Raw genomic sequence first — 27322 nt, forward strand, 5'->3', positions numbered from 1 at the left:
TGCCTGAGAGTGGAGGCTGGTGACTCCCCATCTGTCCTGTTCTACCATCAGGCCGGTGTTCCTGGTGTGGAGGATAGACCCGTAGGAGAGTGACACAGGCCTTCCTTGGTCGGTGACCCACAGCTGTGCTCAGAAAGGCCTCTGAGAACGTGAGAGCCTGTGGAGGGCTGAAGAGGGCAGAGTGGGGCACGCTCCTTTTCTTCTCTACCTAGAACAAGTTCAGCGGGACCAGCCATGCAAGCAGCAGGAGCAAGAAGTCCTCAGCTACCAGGACAGCTACTAAATGAGAACATGGCATTTTCTTTTCTGGAGGTGAAATAATTATAAAAAAGAAGGCAGGCTGCCTCTTCCACTCCACCAGCCACCACCGGGCAGAGAATCCCACAAAGCAGGCTAAGAAGAGCCTTTGGTAGCGGCCTCGGCCTCCGCCTCGGCTGGCTCCCAGATGTGGCTGGATGCTGCTGTGACCTCCTGCCAGCAGGAGCGTTGCAGAAGTGACAGGTTACCCCACAGAACAAATGCCTGCCCTTCCCCGGGGCTCAGGAGGATTCAGCGCTGCTCTCTGCCTCTGCAGGGGAGGTGCCTTCAGGGGGTCAGGGCAGCCCCGGGGCTTGGGGTTCTCTGGCAGCAGGACTCAGGAATCCAGAGAGAGTGGTGCGCGGAGGTGGGATACCGGCTTTCAGGGAAGGGACCTTGCATAAGCAACAGCCCTTGGAAAGCTAACCTGATTGAAAATCCGTCCTTTGTTTCCCTGTAGCGGGCTCTCACAACCACAGCAGGGAAGGGGGGTTGCTTCTGGGTCAGCTGTGAAGAATGCAGCCTTATCAGCTCTCTGCTTTCTGTGGCACCAGAGGGAAGCAGCAGGCCAGATAACACAGCACAATGGATAATAGGCATAGAATTTCCGTTTGGGTCTGGGATGTGTATGCACACTGGCAAGCTGGCGCACGAGTGCCCAGAGCCCCCCCCTTCCTGCCACACAAACACATCCTGCTTGGCCTGGCACCGCTCTCTGCCTTGGCCCCGTCATTGGCATCTCTGGCCTGGAGAGGCGGCAGGTGGCGATAGTGCCTGGTGTTTGTATGACCTTTCCCAAGCTTACGCAGCCCTTTTGCAGACATGACCTCATTCGAGCCCCGTGAAGCAGGCAGGGAGGGCAGGTATGCACGTTACACAGAGGGTTACAACATCGGCTGCCAGGTGCCAAATACTCTACAGGCAAATGCTTTGCAAATGCTCACATGTGCCATCCCACCACAGCCCCGTAAGGCAGTCACATGGCCTGTCCGTGTTCAACTCTTGAGCTGAGGTTCAAGAGACGTTGGCAATCCAAGGTCACGCAGCCAGAAGGGGGCAGAGCTCAAACTTGAACCAGGGTCTGTGCAGCAGTAGACCCCATGCTTTTCCAGGCCTGAGCTAGCTGCCTTGCCTCCTGCCAGCCTAGTGCAGCCACGTGGTACAGCTGGGTCCCGAAGCCACCCCAGGCACCACCTCCAAGTGGCCTCCCCAAGATAGATGAGCAGATGAACATTTGAAGATAACTAGGAATGCTTCTCATAAGTCACTTGGCTAATGACACCAACCTTGTACCTCTCCCTTTTCCCAGCGGGTGACTGGCTGCATCCTCTCCAATGTCAACACACCCTCCATGACGCCTGTGATCGGACAGCCCCAGAATGAGACCCCCCAGCCCATTTACCAGAACAGCAACGTGTCCACCAAGCCCACTGCAGGTAGGGGAACAGTGATGTGAAGCCGTGGTTCTCAAACTTCAGAATCAACTGGAGGACTTGATAAAATCCAAATTGCTAGGTCCTTCTCCAGAATGTGATTGAGTAGGTCTGGGAAGGAGAGGAGAATTTGCATTTTTAACGAGGTGATGCGGATGCTCTGGTCCTGAAAATAGAGCCTCAGGGAGAAATAGTCACAATGAGAGAGAGAGAGAGAGAGAGAGAGAGGGAAACAGAGAGAGACAGGGTTGATGGGCGTGCATTTTTTTCTGCACTTAAATATAAATATAATTGTCTTAGCTGGGAATTAAAAATACAGAAGGCAGCATTTTTCTCTGCCTCTCTCAAAGGGGTTGAGGATCTCGCCCAAGGTCACACAGTGATGAGGTAGCAGGACTAGGCTTTCAAACCCAGGTGTCTGCATTCAGAATCGCACACTCTTAGCCACCTCTTCAGTGGCAAAGAGCAAGGGCTCCAACATTTACCCAGCGCCTAGTACTGTATGCCCGTACAATGCTCAGTGCTTTACACGGATTCTCATTTAACACAGCAATTCTGTGACATAGATACTGTGTTCCCATTTACCAAGGGAAAACAAATTCAGAGAGGGCAAGTGATTAGCCTAAGGTCACACAGCTCAAAAGTAGAAAAGTCAGAGTTCATATTCAGGACTATTTAATACCAAGGTCCACATTTTTTCCAATAGTTTTTTTTTTTTTTTTTTTTTTTTACCAACTAATTGCAAGGGACAGATCCTGGTATTACTTTTCACGTCTAGAGACCATAAGCTGTTATATTAGTCTGTTCTAAACAGGGTAGTTCACAAAAAGGCAGAATTTATTCGTTCTTACACAGCAACATGTGGGGGCTCAGAAAAAATTTCTGAATTAGGGCCCCGAGAGGTCATCAAAAACCGGATCCCTTTCGGCTGGTTGAATAGGATGTCTCATTATTATAAAGTCCGTCTTCATGGGAAGGAATGAAGGCTAAGGCTCATATTAAAAAAATGAAAAAAAAATAGCCCATATGTCTTTTAAATTCAGAATATGAGCCAAGTTATGGTATGCAAACATATCTGCATAATGCATTTTTTTTAAATGGAGGAAAATAAATAATATACCAATATGTTAGTGGTGGTTATCTCCAGGGATGGGGTTATGGGTGCTTTTTATTTTCTTCTTTATTTATTTCCCTCTTCCGTATTTTCCATTTTTTAATAGTATATTAAACATGAGCAGAAAATAGATTCCAGTCTATGGCTCAAAATGCTTGCGACTTGGACTGTGAACGAGAAGGAATGTTTGCTGTCATATTTCTGTTCTTTCTCTCTACCCTCCTGCCTCCCACTACCCAACCCTTGCCCCCTCCAGTGCAACCCTGTTGTTTAAGTGTCCCAAATGCCGGGCTGTAAGTTGTGAGTGGTTCTCTCCCTCTGTCCCTGTCTGTCTTGCTCTCTCCCATAGCCAAGATCTTGGGGAAGGTGGGAGAAAGTTTAAGCCGGATCTGCTGTGTCCGCCCACCCGTGGAGCGCTTCACCTTTGTGGGTAAGGGAGCAAGGACCCTCTTTCCGGGTCCTGTGTCTTCTTTGTCCCTCCCTATATTCATTCAGCAAACACCTCCCAGCACCTGCTGTGGGATGACCATTTATAGAGCCACGATGAAGAGAAAAGAGAAGTAAACAGAAATGTCCCCAGACCTGCAGGGCCAAGCAGTTACAGGAGGCCAGAGGGTGTGACCAGCCTGCCCTGGGGCTGCTGAGGGGCCTCTGCGGTGATGTGCTCATTTCCCATCCCCCTCCACCCCTACACACAGAATGAGGCCACATGCTTAAGTTTTCAGGGGCCCGGAATCCTCCCTCGGGGCCTTCCAGCTCTGGCAGTGTCTGTGACCCTGCTGATACGCTACTAACCCACATGCTCTGCCCTTAATTCCCTGCTTCTGGCTGTTCCTTCAAGGACTCAGCATGGATGAGAGCATCCGAGTCTCTGGGGGCTCTTTCAGGGTCCCCCAATTCAACTCTGCAGAAGAACTGAAGGTCTAGACCTCATTCCTCAGACTCTTTGGGGCTGACTTCTGCTGTTTCTGAGATTTCCAATTTCAGGCGTCTTGAAAAGGAACTAAGAGGGGTGACCGAGGAGGAGAGGAGATGAGGGACACAGGTGGCACCTCTGTGGTTTTGTGCACGCCGGGGACCCCCATGTGGGTGTTGCACACTTAAGAGCGCCGCGTGTCAAAGGCTCCACCTTTCTCGTCTCCCATGGGCTCATGCTGCATCTGCCGTGGGAAAAATCTCAACATGTTCAGTTTGGCCTGTTCCTTGAACCAGGCAACCCCTAAGGAGAGAGGGTCACCTCCTTGTGACTCTAAAAGCTGCTTCCCTAAGCTTAGAGGACATTGCTTTTGTGGACTGCCTCCCTAAAATACAGAAAGAAACAGAAGGTGCTCAGCATGAGTGTGTGTGCCTTCGTCACTGGCTTCCCAGTGAAGCTGTCTGACTCTTAAAGTCCCAGAAATCTGAATTCCTGCCCGAGAGCACAAGGAGACGATGCTCCCTCTCCATTTTGGGCTGGACTGCTCCCCGTTCACCGTGCACGGATGCCCGCTGTGTAGGGAAGCAATGACCCCCACTTTCCCCACACTCAACCCCATCCCACACACTCCTCTGGAGGCCCCTGGGCAGACTGAGTGTTGGGGAGCCGTAAGTCAGTTCCCTGATGCTTCTCCGTGACCTCTTTCCTCCCTAGATGAGAACGCCAATCTGGGCACAGTGATGCGGTATGAGGAAATCGGTAAGTGTGGCTGGAAAAGGGGGACACTTGGAGCTTCCTGCCTCTATGGGGCGGGGCGGGGAGGCCAAGTGGGGCAGGGGAGAGGTCTGGAGACCCTGAGTTGTGTCTGCTCTCAGACTGATTGCTCCAAACTAGATGAGAGTCTTAGTTATCTCCCATCTGGCAGTCCCCAGGAGGTAGGATGGGATGGCTTGGCAATTTTCCCTGCAGAGCCTCCTCTCCCTCATCCCAAACACGTGGAAGTTAGGCCTCAGTGGCAGCCAGAGGGACCTTTCTTTTGCCCATGACACTGCGTGAGGCAGAGGAGCTCCCCTGTCTTCTTTTTCTTCTTCCTGACTTCTGGGCTTGGAGGGCAAGGAGGGGAGAGGAGGCCGAAAGCTGCCTCCAAGGCCTCCCCGCAGCCTGGGGCAGAGGCCAAGGTGCCCCCCGTCTATGTGAGGGTGTGTGGGCCCGAGGCCAGAGCGGGTGGATGGGGCCTCCACCGGGTGGTCAGATAGGAAGGAGCTGGCTCACCCGTGGAAATGAGCTGAGTCCTGCCAGACCCTGGGAAGCAAACCAGAAAACTGAGTTCTTCCCAAGGTTCCAGGGCGGGTGAGAGATACAAGGGTGTGAGGCTGGGAAAGAACAGACAGCTGCCAGAATGGAGCAGGAGTGGGCCTGGGACCAGGTGACAGGAAAGGTCAGTGACAACTGGAATGCTTGGAACTCTAGCGTGAGGGGCAGCCTGGTGTCCAGCAGACACGCTCAATCTGGAATCCCAGCTGCAGAGATACGCCAGGCCAGTGCCTTCCTGGTTTGCCTCCATCGGGGGATGGATGTCAGGTGTTCCTGCTGTGGTCCTGGGAGCATCGGGTTCTCTCCCAGGAGGCCCCGCAGATGTGACGTCACTCAAGGGGCTTCTCTGGGTCATGTCCTCTGATCGGAGGGGTTGTGGCGTACCTGAGTTGGCTCCTACTGTTTTGTTAGAACCATTTCTAAAGATTTTTCAGGAAGTATGCAAACTGGTTGTTACATGCCGCCAATGCAAAGCATTAAATCATATGAAATACATTGCATTAACAACAAAGATGCTGAGTACTCAAAACTCCTCAGTTCTGAGGTGTTCTGCCCAAACGCCCCAAGGGCAAGGAAGAGAGCAAAGCCCTACTTACACTCTCACTCCCTGCCCGTCCACACCTGGCCCGAGCGGCCTTCCCCGGGAAGTCTTCTTGACCAGCCAGGCTCAGAGCCATCCTCAGACCTTTAACTGTGTTCAGTGTCTATTTCTCTCGTTCCTTGTCCCAGAAAGCATGTGCTGTGGCAAGCTTCAGCGTGACCCTGTTTCCCTTCCCGGCCCCCACGGCCAGTGTGTTGGTCGCAGCTGCCTGGAGCTCCCCGGCCTGCAGAGAGGCGCGCAGATGAGCGCTTGCACAGTGTGCTTCAGGCCGGCACCCTCAGAGTTCCTTATCTTACTGCCACCTTGCACCGGGCAGGGCTAGCCTTACCCCATCTTGCTCTTCTTTCCAAGAAAGGAAAGCTGGGAGGCTCCAGATGTTAGGACAGATTCGTGGCCTGGGGGCCTGGTGTGGTACAGGTGGCCTTGGCGGACAAGGGGAGCTGCAAAGGGCCCTGGGGTCTGGGCTTCACAGGCCCGGGATTCCTGGGAGGGGAGTGTGGTTGAGGCCCCACTGATTCGGCCTCCTGGCTCCAGATCCCTACATGGGGTGAACGATGGGGAGGGAGGCCGAAGGGAGCTGCCCTGCTTCCAGACTGCTGTGCTCAAGGCCCTCTGGCTCACGAGAAAGAAAAAGCCATTTCCTCCCAGCTCAGTTAGCCTCTAAGGCTCGGTTTCCATGTCCTTAAGCCTCTGACTGCTCCTGGAGGCTGCTCCAGACTCAGGGCTTTGCGGGCTGGAACTGCCTGCTTGGGCTCCTGCGATAAACCAGGAGGAACCGCTGCTGCCCTCCAGCGGCCACGCGTGGCATCCCAAGCTCTGCTATGGGGCCTGGGGTCCGTGACCAATGCATCTGTTCTGGTCCTGCAAGAAAAGGTGGAGACCTCACTTTTTAGCTTTCTGTGCTTTGGCTTTTTTTAAAAAGAAAAATAACCCCAACCATGCACTCAAATGAGTTTTTGGCTTGGGAATAGAAAAGAGATTTATTTTCATGGCTGTAGAGCAAAGCTTTCTCAACTGTGGACCATAGACATCTGGAAATAAACAGTTCTGTGATGTGGGGGGAGCCATGTGCCTTGTAGGATGTTCAACAGCATTTCTGCCCTCCGAGTACCAGATCCCGGGAGCCCACCTCTCTCCCTGGTCTTGACAACTGAAAAGTATCTCCAGGCATTGTCAGGTCCAGATCATTCTGCCCCCCCACCCCCACCCCATTGAGACCCACTGACACAGAGAAAGCCAAGGGCTGCCACATCCTCTGGACAAGGCCACCCAACTGAAATCTTAGGCAGTCAGAGCTCCAGAGCCTTGGCTTCTTTCTCTTTCTACAGAAAAAGAGCTCTGGAGCTCTGGGTGGTTCTAAACACGGGATGGGGAACAGTAGGATCCCAGGAATGACCCAGTCTGGCTCCTCTCAGCCATATGAAGGCTGGTTCATCTCCACAGATGGGGAGTTGGGCCAGAAGGCCTGTGGCATAGCATGGAAGGAGGGAGACACCTCTTCCCCATGCCCCCCCTTCCCACTCCAAAAACAAAGGCCATGAGGTCCACGCAGGAGGCTCCTGGACAGCTTGCCTCCATGGCCTCTGTGGTCACTTGTCTGCTGTTCACTTATTCAGTAAGTCCCAAGCACCTACCATGTGCGGGTCACTGCCAGGCCCTGGGGATATAAAGATAAGTTAAGGTCCCCACACATAAGCAGACTGGGCTACGGGATGATGTGGAGGGGAGGGGACGCTACAGGAATATTTTGGAGCTAAGACCCCAGGGCTCCATGGGGCTCCCTGAGGAAGGACTGCCCTGGGTGGGACAGCAAGATGTTGGCACTGTCGTCAGCCCAGCAGCCTTCCTTCTCTGTGCCACCTGGAGATTCCCGCAGCAGGGACCAGGTCACTGTCTGAAAGTCCTTGTGAGGTCCCCGAGGAGCGGTGTGGTCTCAGGCAGGCAGGCCTAACAGCCATGTCTCCGCGTCGGTGCAGGGTGGCAGTGGTTTCTGGAAGGCTCTGAGCAGGGCTGTCTCACACTTTCAGACAAGATGCCCACAGCCACGGCCTCTTGCCAGAGGGCCCAGGGTGCCTGGGAACCACACGCTGCACACTGAGTCACACCCAGGCAGAGGTCTTCCCCCACATGGTCTGAGAATCCTGGGATCCTTTTCTCCCCACCGCTCAGTTTTAATAAGTCAGTGAGTTTGCTGCCCGTCGTGATGGGCCATGCTGGGATAATTCAGAGCAGGCTTCAGGAGGGAAGGAAAATAAGTGACAAGCAGGAAGCCCGCCTGGGAAGGAGGCGGGTGGGCTCAGCCTTGCTTCTCAAGCTGTTTGCTGAGGGCGGTGGCCCTGGAAAGGGAGGACATCTGATTAACTCAGTACCGCATGGGTACACTCGGTGTTCCCCCAACCCCCCATCGTGTCAGCATTTGTGATGAAGCCTGGATAATGCACAGCAGCATGGAAGCCAGACTCTGTTGACAATTAAGTTTGATGGGGAGCAAAAGAGAGAGCCCCTTAGATCTAAGACAAGTCACATAGCTGGCTCGGTCTCTCTTGGGATGACCAACCATCCTGGTTTAGCACGGAAGGACCGGGCCCCCAGAAACCCCTCCATACCAGGCAAGCCAAGACCCTCCCTGAATGACAGCTCCTCTCGCAAAGGGCAAGAGTGGTCTGTAAATGAGCCGGGGGCGTGGCGGGCAAAGGCTTCTATACTGCACGCACCACAGTGCCGGGGAGCCTGGAAGAGCTGGGTGCTGGAACCCCAAGGGTTGGTGACTTCTGTGTTAACAGGGGAAGGGCTGGGAGTTGCATGTTTTCCAGGTCTCCACTTACCCCTGTGCAATCTTTGCTCCCCCTCCTCAGAGCTGCGGATCTTGCTGCTGTGTGGCAGTGACCTGCTGGAATCCTTCTGCATCCCGGGGCTCTGGAACGAGGCGGATGTGAGTAGCAGGGTTACTGCAGCACCACACACAGCTGCCTTGGGAAGGATGGGGAGGGGACACCTGGTTCCAGCCTTTGCTTTTTCCACGCCTCCCCTACTACCTCCCTCCCCAATCCGAGCATCCCATCTCGAGGAGCTCCCCAGAGGACGATCCATTCACGTCACTATGGAAGAAAGGTTCCCACCTATCCCAAGCTTTATCCCGGACTGCATTTTTGTACTCACTCCTCCTCAATCTTGCTCCTGTAAAGTCTCTTGGAAGAAAGCAATCTGAGTCATGGAATACCTTCTCCAGGGAGTACTTGGAGTGTCTGTGTGTGGCAGTGAGTGGGGGAGGGAAGGATTTAAAAAAAGCCTTTGCCCTTTTGAGATTATGTGTGTTTTGTTTTCCTTTGATTCCTTTTGAAGAGGTAGTAAATACCACCCTAGAATTCCCTCAGCAAGAAGAAAGGGGTCAGGAGGAGAGGCATTAATGGCAAAAGGTCAGTAGGATCCTTCGAGCAATTGACTGGGGAAGAGAAGGAAACAGGAAGTTAAACTTATACCACTTGGAAGCTCAATGTACATCTTTTGTTGCCAGATCTGATGTTGATGGTCTTAAACCAGCTAATTCCTAAGTTACTCACCTTTGGTCTGTACCTTGGCTCTTGCTCTTTCATTAATTTGTTCACTGGATAGCCTGAGTTTTGCTAGCTCCCAATTCCATAGCCCTGTGCAAGTTGGATTCTCAAGGCAGCAATTCCAGATCTCGTGCTTTCTTTACTAACCTGCTGTGAAACCCCATGCAAACCACTCAACTCTCTGGGAATCAGATTTTTTTTCCAGTTTTATTGAGATATAATTGATATGTAACATGGTATTATTTTTTTAAAAGACTTTATTTATTCATGAGAGAGAGAGAGAGAGAGGCAGAGACACAAGGCAGAGGGAGAAGCAGGCTCCATGCAGGGAGCCCGACGTGGGACTTGATCCTGGGTCTCCAGGATCACGCCCTGGGCCGAAGGCGGCGCTAAACCGCTGGGCCACCAGGGCTGCCTGTAACGTGGTATTAGTTTAAGGTGTAGAATGCAATGATTTGAGATGTGTATATATTGCAAAATGTTATCAGAGTAAGTTTAACATCACTTCACATAGTACATCTTGGTTGTGTTTTTAAAAATCTATACCATGTTACCTAACACATTTTGACATTTGAAAAAATAGGCAGTATTAGGTGGCAAGACGTATGCATATGAATTTTTTTCGTGTACATACATGTATTTCTCTGAAGAGGGAGAGAAGACCCTCAGGATCAGATTCCAGCTTCCAGGTCCATTCCAACACAGCTCATGACAAAAATCTATCTTTTCAGTTCAGTTCAGACCTTCAGTTTTTCCCATCTCTAAAATGGGTGTAATAATAGTACCTGCCTCATAGGATTTGAGGAAAATGAAATGAGATTGTGTACGTGAAGTGCCCAGCCTAGTGCTGCACACATTTACATACAACAAATGTTCCTAAGGGAATTTACCTAAACTAACTCATAGACATACACACAGATATTCCAGGTGAAGGGTGTGAGTGCTAACACGCTGTGGGAGGACCAGGAGGGCAGGGAGAGTTTCCCCGCAGATGAATTATGCTGTGTAAGCCTTTCATCACCACCCCTGGACCATTTCTTGCGGGTGAAATTCTAAACCTCCTTTCAGTTCTGGATGAAGTGACTTAATTAACTTTCACTTTCCTCTCTACTTCACAAGGTGCTGTGAAAGTAAACAGTACTGTACCCAAAGTTGTGTACAAGATCTCAGCAGAGCTCTTTCTGGAAGCTAGGCAAATCAGGGAGTGGGGGGCAGCTGTGGGGGACACATCCCTTGGGGAGGCCCGGATATCCTGGAGGGATGAAGTCAGCACCTGGGGCAGCAGCCTGAAGGGCCGCCTACACGAGCACAGGGAATCTCTGGAGCCCCCTCTCAGGAGCACACCTCCCCCTCTGTGGAGCCTGGAATTTATAGCATAGGGACCCTGGAAGCACAGCCAGTCCTTCTCTGTTCCTCCCAGTTAGATTGCTGACCTCAGGTCCTCTGACTTCTTTCCAAAATGGTCTCTCTTGCTGTTGGCAGATCTGACATTTGAAGACCAAGAAAAGGAGACCCAGGTCTCTCCTCTTCCCATTGGGCTCTGGTGTTGAAATGACATGTTGGTTAAGACCAAAAAAAAAAAAAAAAAGAGAGAGAGAGAAACCAAAAGCTGTTGATTAACTGGGAATGTAGCCATGAAGGTGGAGTGAGACCCTCACTTATTCAGCTATGTTCCCCCTTGGTTGGTGACTCTGAAGATCCAGAGCACCCAGCCCAGCTGCACCCAGAGAGCACAACGAGAGGGCCAGCAGGAACCCACATCCCTCCTGCCTGGCTGGTACGAATCCCAATCCACAGCACAGGCAGCAGGGACTTGGGTGAAGTAGACAAAGCTCACGCCAAAAGGCTTTCTGGAGCCTAGAGCTCTACCTCCCCATCCCTTCTCACTCAACTGCTCTGTCCCCTAACTTAACCCACAGCCAATCTGTGGAGTCCTTAGAATTGTGGCACCTGAGGCAGAGGGGGGAAAAAAATCAAGGAGCTGTTTCCTTACATAATGAGTGTGAATCTCAACCCACAAAAGAGGTGTGCTAGAAATATCACCTTTGATTTATTTAAATCAAATTAAAATTCAAGTCCAGATCTATTCCACAGGGATGATGGGAAGTTAGTCTCAGTTATTGTATTACTGATTAGCAGAACCTGAAAGGCTTCCGTCGGCCCTGAACACTAACATTTGTTCATCAGGGTCCCCACGGACGCCTTCCCTGTCTGGACATTCGTGGCCACTTGCGGGGCTCCTGGCCCAGTCTGGAAGCCCAGTGCGGGGCCCCACCCACCAATGATCATCAGGACCCATTTTCTTCTGAGGATTTGCCCCTGGGAGGTTTTGCTCTAGGAAGGAGGAGAGATCTGGTTTTCACAGATCCCTAGGTTCCTTCTAGTGTAGAAATGGGGGGGGGGGACGCAGAACCTCTTCTTTCTGTTCTAAGGGTATCTTTCTATTTTCTTTCATCCTCGGGATATCTAGAGAAATCTCTTCTGTGAGTTTATAGCCACTGACTGTAAAACATTGATTACTGCCCTGCGAATTAGAGACTAGGGTCTTCTGGTACAGGGTCTGGTTCTCTGCTAGAAATAGGGTTGGGCTGGGCAGAGGGGGATGTAGTTAGTTAGTAACTACTAACTAGTGAGTAATTCAATGGCTTACTCCACAGTCCCTGTTTGAGGATGGTTGGATCTCAGGGTCTAGAAAAGGAAGGCCTTACTTTAATGACTGGGTATGGGGTGAGTCCTGCTTATTCTACTAGAAAATTCTACCCTCTGGAGTTTGCCTGGAAGGGGTCCATTGTAGGGTTTTTAGTTCCTGTCCATGAGATTACCAGGGACAAGGCATATGGACCTATGCTGGGTTTCTTCATTACCTGGTGTCCCATTACTTGTTGCCACAGACCTCTGTTTGGTCACCAGGAGCCCAAACCCCTGAATCTGCCCATGACTTGGGGACAGGAGGTGGGGAGAAGAACCAAGCTTCTTGGGAAGGCCACAGGCCCTGGCTCCACATCCTAGCCTCCTATGTTCTTCAGAATCCTCAGGATTCTGGAGGAAGGAGAGAAGCCACTAGTTCAGACAGATCTGGGGAGAAATAGGAGTCTCTCCACCCTTCTGTAAAGAAAGCTCAAAGCAGGCTGTGGAGCAGCTTTGTTCTCCAGAAGCAGCTGAGCTGGTCTGTTCCACAGCAGGATGCCAAGGCTTCCTCCAGCACAGTCACAAATTCTCCGCTGAGTCGCTCTAGCTCTTTCTATCGGGATTCCTGAAGGTGTGCTCTCCATCCAGCAGTCTAATCACACAGTCAAAGGAACAACCCTACCTCCTAACACATCCCTTGGGCATTTCCTATTAGGCACAAAGATCCATTAGCCCACGGTAAATTCTGACCTCCTCTGACCAATGACACACCCTTCCCCTTACATTCCAGGGGCAGAAAATTCCATACATATCCATCAAGTTTCTCTCCGTGCAATACAAAAGAGCTGCTTGTGCAGCCTGGCAGTTGCTTTTTCATTCTTGATTCCTTAGAGTATTCAAGATCCAGGCTCCTGGGCTAACCTTGGAGATCAACCCCCAGGGACACCTCTACACCCCCCCCACCCCCCCACCCCCACACAGCCCTTCCCATCCCTGGGTTTCTATTACAGAGTTAGTCTCCCCTAGGGGGCCTGATCTTTGCTGTGCTGCATCATCCTGGCACCGGCACGAAGGCAGGTATCCAAGCAAGGACCAGCATTTGTGGGAAGTCAAGGCCAAGGAATAAAGGGTCAGCCAGAGACACACATTTGTGAAGCGGGAAGCTGTTACATTCACTCTCCTCCTCCAAATAAAATCAGTTGTCTAGGGCTCTTATGCTGTCAGCTGCTGTGTCCATCCACTGCTTTGTCCATTATAAAAGAAGGCAGTCTGGCAATTTAATTCTGATCCAAGCATTCTTTCCTTCAATCAATATTTTTAGTTCTTTTTTTTAAAGGATTTTATTTATTCATGAGAGACACACACACAGAGAGAGGCAGAGACACAGGCAGAGGGAGAAGCAGCCTCCATGCAGGGATCCTGATGCAGACACTCAACGGCTGAGCCACCCAGGCATCCCTCAATCAATATTTCAACTTAACACATATTATTAGAGCCCAGGATGAATATAAGCATGTTACTTGTCCTGAGAGCACTTGCAATCTAAAAGTATCTTTTTTATTATATTCATTTTTTATATTGCATGAAATAAAATTGTAAAAAGTTTAGAAGAGTTCCTGAAACTAGTAAGCACTCAATAAATGTTGGCTGTTATTCATCTATTGGTTTTAAAACATTCATTGAGTACCTACCAAGGGCCAGACATTGTTCTGGGGCTGAATGAGCAGAGAAAACAAAATAGACAAAGCTTCTTACTATGTGCACTTTACTTTCTAGATAATAAATACTTTGATAAAAAATAAATAAATAAATAAATAAATAAATAAATAAATAAATACTTTGATATTTCTTGTGGATCAGCTCAGTTAACCCCTAGCACACTCCTGTGAAGTGGAAGTCACACAAGTCTTCTGATTCCTAATCCATAAAAGACATGAGAAGAATGAGAATGATGATAGATAGATGATGATGATGATAGATCATCCCTAGCTTGATGATGATGATAGATTATCCTGAGCAAGGAGCCTGATGTGGGGCTCAATCCCAGGACCCCAGGATAGATAGATAGATAGATAGATAGATAGATAGATAGATAGATAGATATTTCATAGCAGGCTGCAAGAGGGGAGCACTTGAGCTGGGCTTTGAGTAATGGGCAGGATTGGGTTAAGCGAGTGGAAAGAGATGGGCTTTTTGAGTTGAGAGAAGGCTGTAAAAGATCTAATGGTGGGGACAAGAGCTACTGGGAGATGGTTCTGGCTGGTTGAAATAGAAGGTTTAGCTTGGTCTTTATTTGAGAAGGTTTTGACTTTTCAGCCAACAGACAAAAATCATTAAGTTTAATGATTAAAGGTATTAGCTGCTTTCAAATGGTATTTGCATTTTAAATAAGCAAGGGTCAATAATTAACCCAAAGGAATGAAAATCTGAAGGTGGAACTTTAGGCACCTGAGATGGGCCAGTAAGGAAATTGTTTTTTCTTTTTCTTTCTTTTTGTACTTCTTGAAACCCAGCATTCCATAGGCTGGCTCTAATTGGCTGGATCCCACAGTTTTCCAGCCAACCATCCATGGGCTAACTGCTTCCTACATCCACCAGCTATGGGAAAACAACCAAAGAAAATAAACAGAGGAGAAGTCAGGGGCCCTACCCACTCCAGAAGAAATCCCAGGGCGCTAGGACTCATAGAGCAAAGACAAACATTTGGTCTTTCAGGCTCAGATGGTTTTTATCAGACAGTCCAGCCCCAGCCAGGAAGCCCCATGGACACTTCCACCCCGGGGATTAGGCCTCCACACTGATAAAACCAATGTCGGATTTACAGACTCTAGGGAAGGAGGCTTAGCTCCTATCATGGAAGATTCTGGTTCTCGTGTGAAAGATACTATTGGTTTGGTTTACAAGCTTTCGACTTGAGTCTGGAATCTCTTGCCTTCCCACACCCCCAAATTGGAAGTGAGAATGGGGATAATTTCCTCTGGGAAACCCCTCTGAAGGAACACTCATTTATTAGCACTTAAGAGAGCCATTCTGGAAATGCCTTCCCACTTTCTCATCTCTGATCATACTAACCTCTGCCCTGCTTTCCCCCCAGAGAGGAACAGAGGCCACAATAAGGGTGGAGGATTCTTTACTGAAATAGGTGGGGCCTATTTCACACACCCCCACCCCCCAACCCACAGTGTGGCTTCTCCTGGACACCTTGCATCTTTTGCAACCCAGATGGAAGGATACAAAATTTTATACTCCAGGGGGCGATGTAGAGTAACGGACGGAGGAAGCTCCTGATAAACCTCCCCGGGTGGAGAAAAAAACAAGATAGAATATATTTTCAAACCAAAAAAGTTTCAAGTCACTAAAATGTGAGTCTTAAGAAATGGATCTAAGAAGTTTGATGTAGCAGACAGAGCCTTTAAAGCTGATCAGAGCAGGTTCAAATCCACTAACTAGCCACTATATCTCACTGAGTCTTGATTTCCCCATTTATGAATGGAGTATTGAGGCACATATTTCAGAAGACCATTGTTGTAAGGATTCAGTGTAATACTCAGTAAAGCTCCCAGGACTGTGCGTGGCACAGAACAGATACCTTCATACGTGTTTCTTTCCCTCCTTACTGATGGTCCTTTGTCCATCTGTCAACACCCTCATCTGGAGAAGAAACACAGGTGAGCCCAAGTCACCCAGGTGCTACACCTGGAGAAGAGGGCACTGTCTGGGGGGGATGGTCAGGATTCTGAATCCTGATTTCAGAATGATTCTACAGAGGATCTAACCAGTTAGGCTTGCCTGACTAAATCCATGTAAATTGGATCCTTTTGTCAATGGAAGTCAAACCTTCTGTTTAAAACATTTTAATGACTTCTGTTTGCAATTGGAATGAAACTCCATCTCTGATCTGGTCCTTGTCTACTTTTCCTACTTCTCTGTGCTTCAGTCCTACCTATTTTGTTTTGCTTTGCACTGTTTTGGTTTTTAAATTGTTTTTCTTACCTCAGGGCCTTTGCACTAGCTGTGGCCTAACTAGGAGTGCTCTTACCCCAGATATTTCTATGCCTGGCCCCTTCTTGTCATTTTAGTTTTAACTTAAAGGTCATTTCGTTTTATATTCAATCTTGTACTTAATTCCACCTCATGTTTTCTTATTTACATGTTCGTTTATGGTTGCTCCCTACTGGGACGGTAAGCTGTATGAGTACACTAGACTTGCCTGTCTTATCTGGCAACACCAGGAGAGTGCCCCACTTACCATATACATGCCATAAAAGTTTGCAGAATGAAAGAATGAAAGAGTACCTGAGTGTAGCTTGGTTGGAGGAGGTTAGCCCATAAGAGACTTTAAGTCCACCATGAGGTGTGGCCCACACTTTTACCAGTTACCCATAAGATATTAGCCACTACAAAATATTAGCCACTTAATAGTAACCTACTGTTATCCTTCATAGCAATAGATACACTTGAAATAATCAATCATTTGTTTACTGCCTCCTACTAGGTGGGGATTGATCCAAGAGATGAAGCCATGTCTGTCTTGCTCAACTCTCTCTCCCTGGTACCCAGGGAAGTACTTGGCTAAGAGCCAACCCAAAAGCATCCCCAACCCAAAGCATCCCCCAAATCCAACAGTGCAGATCTTGAAATTCAGCCTCCCAGAGGGATGATGATCATAACTTCACATTCCTTCCAGATTTGCCGCCTGGGTCCTCATGAATGTTCTCTCTCCCAAGGCCAAGTTGCTTCCTGCCCCAACATGTCTCATATCCTTCCTTCAGATTCCCCACATTTGGGGAACCAGAGTCCACCCCCTCCCACTTCCTCTCCCCATCCCCACTCCTGCCTCCCCTGGGGAGCCTTTGACCAGAGGATGAAAAGATATGATCAAAACGCTGTGCCTGTGAGCAGGAAGTTGGAACAGGATGAATGTCACAGACCCCCACCTCAGACATCACAGGCCAGAGCTCAACCGGGAGGGAGTCCCGTTGTATGCTGGAGGAGGGGAGCGGAGAAGACTGTACTCTGATCCTGCTAACTGCCTGGCAGTATGGGCTCACATTGGTCAGCATCAGGAAAGGGATTTGCCAAGCAAGACAGCTCTGCTACCTTGGCTACTCACCCACCTCCCCACTGCTGAGGCAAGACCTGCGGAGAACTCTTTGTAAACAGGCAGGTGGAATAAGCTGGAATAACAGCTCCGTGCCAGGCTCATGGGTAAGGAGAGTCTGAGCAACCCCGTGTTTCCTCTGTTCTCAAATGTCCACCCCAACCACCCCTACTCTCCAGGGCAAAGGGTGACATCCTCGTCCTCGTTTTTGCTGGAATCTTCAGAGGTGTTTGTTGCACGAGAATCTCATTTTCACCACCTCCCAAACCAAGCCAGAGAATTAGCAGCTTAGGCAACTGCCAATGTGATTTATAGCAACAATTTCTCAGAGGTTGGTGCACATCAGAAGGATTACGGAGCTTTGTAAAGCTCCTAAACAGCCCATCCTAAACATGTTGGATCAAAATTCCTGAGGTGAGGTCTGGGGGATCTACTTTTGTCACTGGTTTTAAAGCTCCCCCAGATGCTTCTGCTCACCAATCAGATCAAGTCTGGGAACCTGCAAATGTAGGCTCACCCTTACTTGTATAGGACCTGAGAGTCTATCTTTTGAGTAACTTCTTTGGGCCTCCTAGAGCTCCCATTAAGTACTGTGGGCTCCTCGCCAGGTCCTGAGACAGGGAGAGTTTTTCGGCTAATGCCTCAAAGACCGCTGTCAGACAAGACTCTGCAGGAATCTACTTATTGAACAGCTCCTATTAAGCACATATGAGGTGCCAGGGCCTTTTCCCCTAGGGACACAGTGACGAACAAAACACACAATGCTCTCTGCCCTCATGGAGGTTACCTTTATAGAAGAGGGACAAAGAGACAAAAATCAGGTTGAACAAGGAAGATATATAAAGTGTTACATGGACATAAAGGCTAGCAAGGAGCATAAAATCCAGGAAGGGGTGGGAACTGTGCAGTTGTGGCTAACGTGTGGGTCTGTGTGCATGGTGCCAATGAAATAGCCTGGTCTCACTGAGAAGATGATATTTAAGTAAAGACTTTTGAGCCAAGGAGCAGCACAATCTATTTTAATACTATTGATCTGTCTGTTGGGAATAGACTGAAAAAAGCAAGAGAAAAACAAGAAGACCAGAGCAATCCAAGTGAGAGCTGATGGGACTGAATTCATTTTCTGTTGCTGTAGACTGGTGGCTGAAGGCCACACATACGGCGCCTGGGGCGCTCAGTCGGTTAAGGTTCTAACTCTTGGTTTCAGCTCAGGTCACAATCTCAAGGTTGTGAGATGGAGCCCTGTGTCAGGCTCCACGCTCAGCAAGGAGTTTGCTCAAGATTCTCTCTCTCTCTCCCTTTCCTTCACCTTCTGCCCCTCCCCCTCGCTTGATCTCATTCTCTCTCTCTCTCTCTCTCAAATAAATAAATAAAATCTTTAAAAAACAAAACAACACACTCACACACTGATTCTCTTATGCCCTGGAAGCCAGAGGTACAAAATAGGTTTCGCTGGGCAAAAACCAAGTTGTTGGCAAGGCCCCATTCCCTCCAGAGACTCCAGGAGAGGATCTGTCTTCACCTTCTCCAGCTTCTAGAGCTGCGTTGCTTACCTTCCTTGGCTCATGACCCCTTCTTTCCATCTTCAAGGCCAACAGTGGAACATCTTCAAATGCCTCTCTGCTCTGTCTTTATGTCATTTTCTCTCTTCCGTGTTAAATGTTCCCCTGCCTCCCTCTTGTAAGGACACTTGTTACTACTCACCTAGATTATGTAGGATAATTTCAAGATCCTTAGCTTAATTCAAATCTGCATATACATTGCCATATAAGATAACATTTACAAATTCTACAGATTAGGATCCAGTTATCTTTGGGGGCCAGTATTTAACCTACCAAAGTAGGCTTGGACCAGCAGAAACTTGATGGAAATGGTGAAAAATGAGCAGATTCTTGGATTTGTTTTGAAGGGGGAATCAAATGGGTTACCTTTTAAGTGGAATGTGGGATGTGAGAGGAAGAGAGGAATCAAGGAAAATGCCAAGGCTTTGACCTGAGCAGTTGTGAGGAGGGAGTTTCCATTTACTGAAATGAAAAAAAAACTATAGGAGAAGCATTTTAGGGATTTTAGGGATGTACAATGAGTGAGTGATTCACTGATTGACGTCAGAAGGTTCAGGGGCCCATGGACATTTTAGATTTGAGATGCCCTCCTAAGTAGGCATATTGAAAAGTCTGCTGGATACATGAGTTTGAAGCTCAGGAGAGAAGTCTGTGCCAGAGGTATTAATTTGGGAGCCTTTGGTATGTCTCTAAAGCTTTGCAATTGAATGAAATCATTAAGAGTGTGAGTATAGGTAGAAAGAAGTCCAAGGATTGAGGCCTGGGGGACACCAATGGGTCAAGGTTAGGGACATGAGAAAGAATTAGCACAAGGAGACCAAAAATTATAGCTGCTAAGGTAGGAAGAAATCAGGAGAGAATGGTCTCCAGGAGGCCAGGTGAAGAAGGAAACTGGGATTAGGGGTGACGGATTGTAGGTCCCTACATGAGATGGATATCTATGGGACCTATGGTACAGCTCACCAATCTAGCACCTGGTACTTCTCCCTACCCCCAAATGCACACCCACACAAATACCCTGTAGCATGAAAATCAAGCCTGGTGCCCTAGGGTCTGGGCAAAGGAGCAGAGAAGTTCTGCAGTCTCTGACCCAAACTCCTGTGGACAGGCAGCTTGGATGTGGTTAAGTTGTATGTCTTGTCCTGTAGACCCTGTCTCCTGTGCTTCATCTGAGATTCTCAGGGGGCAAGTCTGTCACCTGTTTCTGGAAAAAGAAAACATCTCAAGCAGCAAAGTCTCCCAACTGCTTGCCACCCACTGAGCCACCTGGCACGGTTATTGATTGAGTGCTCAGATCATTAGTTCCTGAGCGGGAAGCAGCAGCTGCACAATGTCACCCATAGGGTGACTTTCCCCATGAGGCTGGATTCCAACAACGGCTGGAACCGTTGTTTTCATGCTTTCAATGAAAATGCTCACTTTAATTAGCCCTATTATTTCCTTCATTGCTTATGGAACATCTACCAAGTTCTCAAAATCAAATTGAAGTCGGATGCTACATGATGCCATGTACACCAGGTATCTTGAGTCATTTAGAAAGGCAGGTGAGGAATGTCCACATATACCAACTTGGATGGATCCCCTCCCCTCTTCTCCCCTTCCCACTCCTCTCCCTTCCCCTTCCTCTCCTCATCTCTCCTCCCTTCTCTTTTCTCTTTCTCTGCCCTACCTCTTCCCCTGGAGTTTTAAGCAGTACTTAGACCCCTGGTCCTCAAGCTGGTTGCATATTGGAATCACCTGGGAAATTTTAAAAACTATGATACCTAGGTCCCATTCTCAGAGATTTGGTTTAACTGCTCTTGGGCAGGAGCTGGACTTCAAGAGTGTTGAAAGATCCTTGGATGATTCTGATGTGCAGCCAAATTTGAGAACCAGTGCCTCGGGTTACCTTCTGAGTAGTGAATACCAGTGTAATATTCCCAATGCAAAAAGCTGTGGAGGAGGAGGTGGATCTACCTCCAACTTCTTGTCCCGCCTCTCCCTAACATTCCTGGTTTATAGGGTAAATGCTTGGTGCCAGTTTCCCATCTGAACACTACCAATAGATGCCTGTGCTGTATAATGTTCTGTATCTTCCAAACAGCATGATCCAGTGGAGGCTCTGATATGTATGTATATATATATATATATATATATATATATATTTTTTTTTTATAGGCTCTGATATTCTATACCTAGCTTCTAACTTCTCTCCACAACTTCCCTCCCAGGGCACCTTCAACCAGTTTTTTTGTGTCAGCAATATCAGAGTTCCAGCTGCAACTAGCTCCAGTTATAAGCAATGGGAGAAGTAGGGTAAAGGTGATGGAAATACCCAAGGGCATGTGTACACATGCACGGGTGCACACATACATACATACTCGAACATGATCAATGAATCAGACTGAGGAGTGGAATTCTGCTCAGGTAGAAATTGTCCGATAGAGAAGAAGTGGCCACAGTGCTCCATAGTGTCTGTTTTTGTGGTACTTATTCGAAGGAAAAACTTGGGCCCCTTGCCACCACAGCAGGTCTTGCACAATGAACTGTGCTCCTTAGAAGCAACTTGTCTCCCCCCTCCTTTCTCTCCCCATCCAGGATCCTTAATTGGCAAGATCTAAACAGCAATATGCCCGGGCTAGATCCAAGTCTATTAAATGCCATAAATTTCAGGTTTTTTGAAAATAAAAATTGGCACAAGTTTCCAGAAAGCAACTTGGTATTATGTCTTAAGAGTTTGAAATATGTTCAGTTTATATCCTTTCATCTGATTATTTTACTTCTTATCCTAAGGAAATAAGCAGAGATGTGGTAAAAGATTTATATATAAAGATCTTCAAACAAATGTTATGTATACTTGCAAAAAATTACTTCCTCAGAAGTAACTCTACACATGCTGTAATACAAGATTGGTTTAATATATCATATATATCATAGTACAGACAATGAAATAATCAGACTGTTAAAACTTAATTTTTTCAAATAATTTTTAACAATGTGAAAAAATGCTCACAATTTCATGCTAAGTAAAAAATACAGATAAAATAACATTTTTGTGTAGAGAAGGAAACACTGGAGAGGAATACACGATGTTCAGAGTAGTTGTCCAGGTCGTGTGGTTGTGATAGATTTTTTTCTCCTGAATTTCCAGAGCTTGTACTGTGTCTATAACCAGAAAAAAATCATTTTATTCTTAATGAAAAGTCTTCATTTCTCATTATGGCAGCAAGCATAATAAATAAAGAGGCTGATCTCAGAAGTGACCTCATAGTAATCTTCTTCCCATCACTGCCCATGCTCACACAGGCATTCCAAGCCCTTCCATGCTCCTCATGACCCTTGAGTCCCCAACAGCTTTGGCATGGGTGACCCTTTCTCAGTTGCGTGGCTGAGAGCTGGGGGTACGCTTGCTGGGCAGTGGGACCCGTGTCACCTGTGAGGGCGTCTACCGTGTAAAGACTATGTGTCATTCCTATTACTTTTCAGCATAATGAACTCAACAGGAGCCTCAGGAATTGGAGAGCTCTTGCCCAGACATGCAAGAGCACATTGATTCATTCGGTCTAGAGGTATTTATTAAGCATCTTCTGTTGTGCCAGGCAAAGTTCCCACTCATTGCACTAACACTGTTACAGGTTGTTACTTGAAAGAGCTGACTGGTAGGGTTGAGAAGGCAAGTGTAGCACCAGAGCTCGGGGTTCCATGTGGAAGATCATTCTACCCGCTAAGTGGCTGCTCAGTAGGGGTTGGAGTCATGGTCTCACCAAAGGACACTCTCTCTCTGTTTTTTCAGATGGAGGTGATCGTGGGGGACTTTGGGATTGTGGTGGTGCCCCGGGATGCAGCTGACACAGACCGAATCATGAACCACTCCTCAATACTCCGCAAATACAAAGTGAGTCCTCCACCTCCTTGCCGCTCTAGCTGTATGGTGTGTTCCTTCTCCCAGGGGCCTACGGGGGCAGGGGGATGGTGTGCTGGTGGAGTGAGGGCACCCGAAGAGTTTCAGTGTGAGGGGCGGGCAATCTACTTTCTCTGCTCTGTCCCCAGAATAACATTATGGTGGTGAAGGATGACATCAACCATCCCATGTCTGTCGTCAGCTCAACCAAGAGCAGGTACGTTTGACAAACTGCCAGAGGAACCTTGGTCAAATGGGCTTACAAGTTTTAATACAACTTTCCTCAGTTCCAGCTGACCCCTACATTTGCTGACACCTGCTGCCTGGTATTCAGCCTTCTTTGGGGACTTTATGTATTTGTCCCTAGTCATTTACATGTTTTGGGTTTTTTTTTTTTAGAGAGAGAGAGAGCGAGCACATACACGAGCAGTGGGGGAGGTGCAAAGGGAGAGCACAGAGAGAGAATCTTAAGCAGGTTCCACACACAGCACAAAGCCCAACATGGGGCTCGATCTCACCATCCTGAGATCATGACCTGAGTCCAAACCAAGAGTCAGACCCTCAACTGACGGAGCCCCCCAGGCACTCCCTCAGTCATTTACTTTTGGGGGGGGGTTGCTGTCATTAGCTAGTTTTAGTTGGTTTGCAGGAGGAAGAGGATATTTTTAATTTGAGACTCTTTAGTTTGAAGTGTTTATAAAATACTGTATTAATAAGAGTACAAGCTAAGCTGCCATAACAAAAAGAGCCCAAATAGTCACAATTTAAATAAGAGAAATGTTACTTCCCTCTTACTGAAGTCAAAAGAGATTGAATCTCTGACCTCCTCAACTTGAAGCCCCTGTCTGTTGGTCCACAGCTCCTGTCATGACTGCTGGAAAGGGCAGGAGCTTGTAAAAAAGTGACTCAAAGTTGTACACATCGCTTCCCCCTACATCCTACCAGTTCAGCCCCAGTCACAAGGCCATACCTTGCTTTAAGGGAGCCTGGGAAATGGACTTTATGTGCCCAGCTTAAACTCAGGAGGTTCTATTAAATAGAAGAAGGAGAGAATGGATGCTAGGGGCCAGGTAACAGTCTCCACCATAAACCCCAAATGGAACTGTCCAGTAGAATGGCGACATATATGAATATAGAGCTCTGGAACTGGAATAGAACTGACAGCCATGAGCACAGAAGTGTAAGTTACGTTAAGAGTGTGGCTGAGCTCACGGGGAAAGTCGGTAAGAAGGGCAGCATTTAAAAGAAGGCTAAGGAGCCTAAGGCTAAGGAGCAGTGCTGGCCCAAGAACCAAGGCAGGAGAGGCACAAAGATGTACATCACTGTCATCTGTCACATATTTCAGAGAAATGAGATGGGTCCAGCATTTTTAAAGATCCAGTGGACTTCTTCCCTGGAGGGTGATTATGTATTAAAAGAGTAGCATCAAACTGTGTGGTGAGAGTTGAAACCCAATGACAATGGCCAATGAGGGGAGAGGAGAGGGATTTGATTCCAAACATGGCTGCACAACAAAATTACCCCACAAAAGTACACAAGCACACAAATTCCTGTGTCCTCTTCAATCCTACCAAATTGGCATCTGTGGTTGGATGAGCCTAGGAATCTGCTTCCTGGGTGATTCTGATCAAGTTGGGATTGGCATTTGGAAACCATGGGTACAGACCACTTTTTCAAGAAGCTTCTCTATGAGCTGTGCAGGGAGACACTTAGGGACCTTGTGTGCTTGCAAGATCAGGAGAGTGTATGCACTGAAGAGGCAGCGAGCCAGCCTCTGAAGAGGTCTCACAGGGCAGGGCTCACATGCCTTGTCGAATCTACATTTCTGGAAGAGTATGTGCATTTTTTACAAATAGCTCCTTGGGGCCTGACATTCCCAAGACTATCATAGGAGCAGAGAATGGGAAGCAGCCAGACCGCAGCTAGAGGACAACTATGAAGAAGCCGAAGCTCATCCATCACTGGATCCCTTTCGTACCTGGAGGTGCCCTCCTCCACAGCCACCGGGGCTTGTGAGAAGCTCCTCAGAAGAGGTCACCTTCTTCTCTGTCAGGGTTCCAGTAGGAAGCAAGAGAAGTGGTCAATCAGGAGATGCATGTTCATGAGACCGCGATGCAGAGAAACACAAAGGAATGAAATAAGAGTAGCTAACCCATTTAAATACCTACTGTGTGTCTGGGCTCTTCTAAAGGCTCTTTGCATGACTCGTTTCATCCTTTTATGTTTTTAAAAGTCCTTTTCATAAGTGAAGGAGATTGGCCCACATATTACCCTCATCTTACGGAGGAGGAAACGAACAGATGGGCTTCGATAACCTGCCAGGGGCGCCTGTGCGAGGAAATGGCAGAGCCAGGATGGAATGGAGTCACCAGGGTCGGGGCACAGTTCTGGGGCCAGCGAGCTTCTGCCCATAGGGGAACCTATGCAGCCTTTCTGCAGCCTAAGCAGAGGCAGGGGCTGGGGTGGCGGGTAAACCCTCTCCCTGAAAGCGAGGGCCAGGCCCTTGAGCCTGGGTCAGGGAGGGGGTCAGCTGAGCCCCGTCTCTTCCCATCCAGGCTGGCCCTGCAGCACGGGGATGGCCACGTGGTGGACTACCTGTCCCAGCCGGTCATCGACTACATCCTCAAGAGCCAGCTGTACATCAACGCCTCGGGCTAGCAGCCACCCGGCCCTCGGCTCCACTCTCCCCTCGTCCTCCGCCAACACACTGGCCCCTCCAGTCTCTGTCCCCTGGTTCTTCTCCTGCCTCTCTGTGTCTCCACTCCTCGTCTTGACTGTTCTCCCCACCTGCTGACTCAACCCTCCACGGTGTGGGGGACCTGCAGAGAACCACAGCATACCCTACTCAGCTGTCATCTTCGGACAGACTCCCCTCTGGTCTCCGGGTTGGGGGTGGGTGAGGGAATAGGGGTGGGAGTTGGGGGAAGTGCAGTCCCTGGAGACGTGCTGGTGTCTGTCCCCCAGCATGCTCTAGAGAGCGGCTCCAGTGCCCGTCCTCCCAGCATGCTCTGGGGAGGCGGCTCTGGCTCTCGCCTTCCCAGCATGCCCTTTACCATGAAGGGCTATGTTTCTTTCTTTTCTTTTTCTTTTTCTTTTTTTTTTTTCCTTTCTTCTCTTGCGTTTTGGTTTGGTTTTGTTTGGTTGGTGTTGGTGTTGTTCACTCCTCATAGAATTTGGATGAAACCCGTGTCCATGGTTCTTTATGTTTGTAGTCTTGATGCGCTCCTGTGGTGTGGACTTCCCTTTGGATAGGATACCATGGCCAGCCTCAGCGCTCAGCACCTGCGTGACAGCCACACCAGTAAGGAAGGCCAGGCCGCCTCCACCTGCCCACTCACGCCCCACACTCCCCTCCCCCCCCCCCCCCCATACACAGCAGCTGCCGGCCAGGCTCAGGACTGAGGCCTTCAGGTTCCAAACCCTGGGAGGCAAGTCTGGGAATAGTAGCATTTCTCAGAAGAATTTGCGTCCATTTCCTTAGGTTCAGAAGACCATTTTCCCGATGCTCCGGGCCTGTGATCACACAGAGCCAGTCCACCCTCATATCCTGGTGGCATCTGTACGGTTCCTCCTTTGGGCTGTGAGTGATGGCAGAGTTTGTTCTCTGCCAGCCCAGTGTGTCCAAGGAAGCTTCAGGTCTCTACCTAAGCCCTTGGAGGTCATACCTAGCCACATTCCTGCATCTGAGAAGAATCGCGTAGTCGAGGCCAAATCCTAATAATGCAGCCATTTCTGAAATAAAATATGCTAGGGATTCACTCAACCCTAGAGGTCTTTGCTAATTGGAATTATCTCTTGCCTGTGTGGCTGGGAGATTTTTCTGTCATGATGTAAGTCGAGGATGAGCAAGAGCGGCTTGTTGCTCTAATGGGAATTGATGGTCCTTACCCATTCTCGCTGCGGTGATGCAGGTGGCACCTGAGGTCAGTTTCTTCTGGAAACACAGTACCTCGGTCTTGTTTCTGGAGCTGATCCTATCTCCTCCAGAGCCCAGAAACCACAGTCATCGTCTGAGGAAGTCCGTCTGGCAGGGGAGTGGGTTCACAGAGCAGAGGTCATGGCAGGCAGGGCATTAAGAGCCACTAAATTGTTTCACCCTTTTTGTAATTTCTTACCTTCCTCCGCTGCTCCTGGAAATGGTTTTGACAAACTGTTCTAGCTGTTCTGGTCTCAGTCATGCTCCGCTTTGAGAGCCAAAAGGAAATTATTCTCTTATGCTCTGTGTCTCTCATCTAGTCCCTGGCTCTTGGGTTTCCAGTTGTCTTCACAGAATGGGTCCCCAAGCAACAAGATACTTTTATGAAAATCTAGTACCAGTTATGGCCCATGATGGGGGGGGGGGTTGGTGAGATCTGACATCAGGGACATCATTCTTCAGCACATATTTCATGTCTGTGACAGTCTTCCATAGCCTCCAGGAAAGGGTACTGGATTCAACAGAAGAGCATGTCAGAGTAGCAACCAGAAGAGTGTTATTCCTTTTGGATAATGGAAATAATCTCCAGAGGAGGGAATGAAGATCCTATTTTTGGTTCTCAGTGTTTGGTTAAGGATGGTGAAATCATAAATGAAAAGAGAAACAAAGCTTCAGAGACTAGTTGATTCAACATTCTCCTTTAAAAGATAAAGGAGCTGAGGTCCACTGGATTAAATGGCTGGTCTAAGGTCACACAGCAAGTGTAGAGCCTGACAAAAGGATATTGTTTCCCTGACCCTTAAGGCTTCATACCACATGGTCTCTATCCCCTGGTTCCTCATGACACTCACCACGTAACATGTGATTTCCACTCTTTTCAGCCTTTACCTGGCATCTTTCTTTTAAATTGTGTCCCATCCAGCTGCTCCTATATAGGGCATTGCATATGCGAGTCCGAGGGGTGGGTGTGATGGGGAGAAAGGCCAGAGCCAGGTTTCCCTCAGAA

General features: G+C 48.6%; 1 protein-coding gene across 4 annotated transcripts in view; it reads left to right on the forward strand.

The window, feature by feature from the left end:
• NMNAT2 (nicotinamide nucleotide adenylyltransferase 2) overlaps positions 1 to 25279 on the forward strand; it is a 188085-nt gene extending 162806 nt beyond the window's left edge. For 3 of the 4 annotated variants that reach the window (XM_055319127.1, XM_055319126.1, XM_055319128.1), the window contains exons 7-13: positions 1607 to 1733; positions 3194 to 3274; positions 4475 to 4519; positions 8531 to 8607; positions 22293 to 22394; positions 22550 to 22617; positions 24956 to 25279. In XM_055319127.1, the coding sequence (XP_055175102.1) occupies positions 1607 to 1733; positions 3194 to 3274; positions 4475 to 4519; positions 8531 to 8607; positions 22293 to 22394; positions 22550 to 22617; positions 24956 to 25058 (603 nt within the window). In that variant the 3' untranslated portion in view covers positions 25059 to 25279. The remainder of the gene's footprint in view (positions 1 to 1606; positions 1734 to 3193; positions 3275 to 4474; positions 4520 to 8530; positions 8608 to 22292; positions 22395 to 22549; positions 22618 to 24955) is intronic. The other variant, XM_055319129.1, reaches the window with a different exon arrangement.
• The last annotated feature ends 2043 nt before the right edge of the window (positions 25280 to 27322 follow it).

Source organism: Nyctereutes procyonoides, unplaced genomic scaffold, assembly GCF_905146905.1.
Source record: "Nyctereutes procyonoides isolate TBG_1078 unplaced genomic scaffold, NYPRO_anot_genome, whole genome shotgun sequence".
Lineage (NCBI taxonomy): Eukaryota > Metazoa > Chordata > Mammalia > Carnivora > Canidae > Nyctereutes > Nyctereutes procyonoides.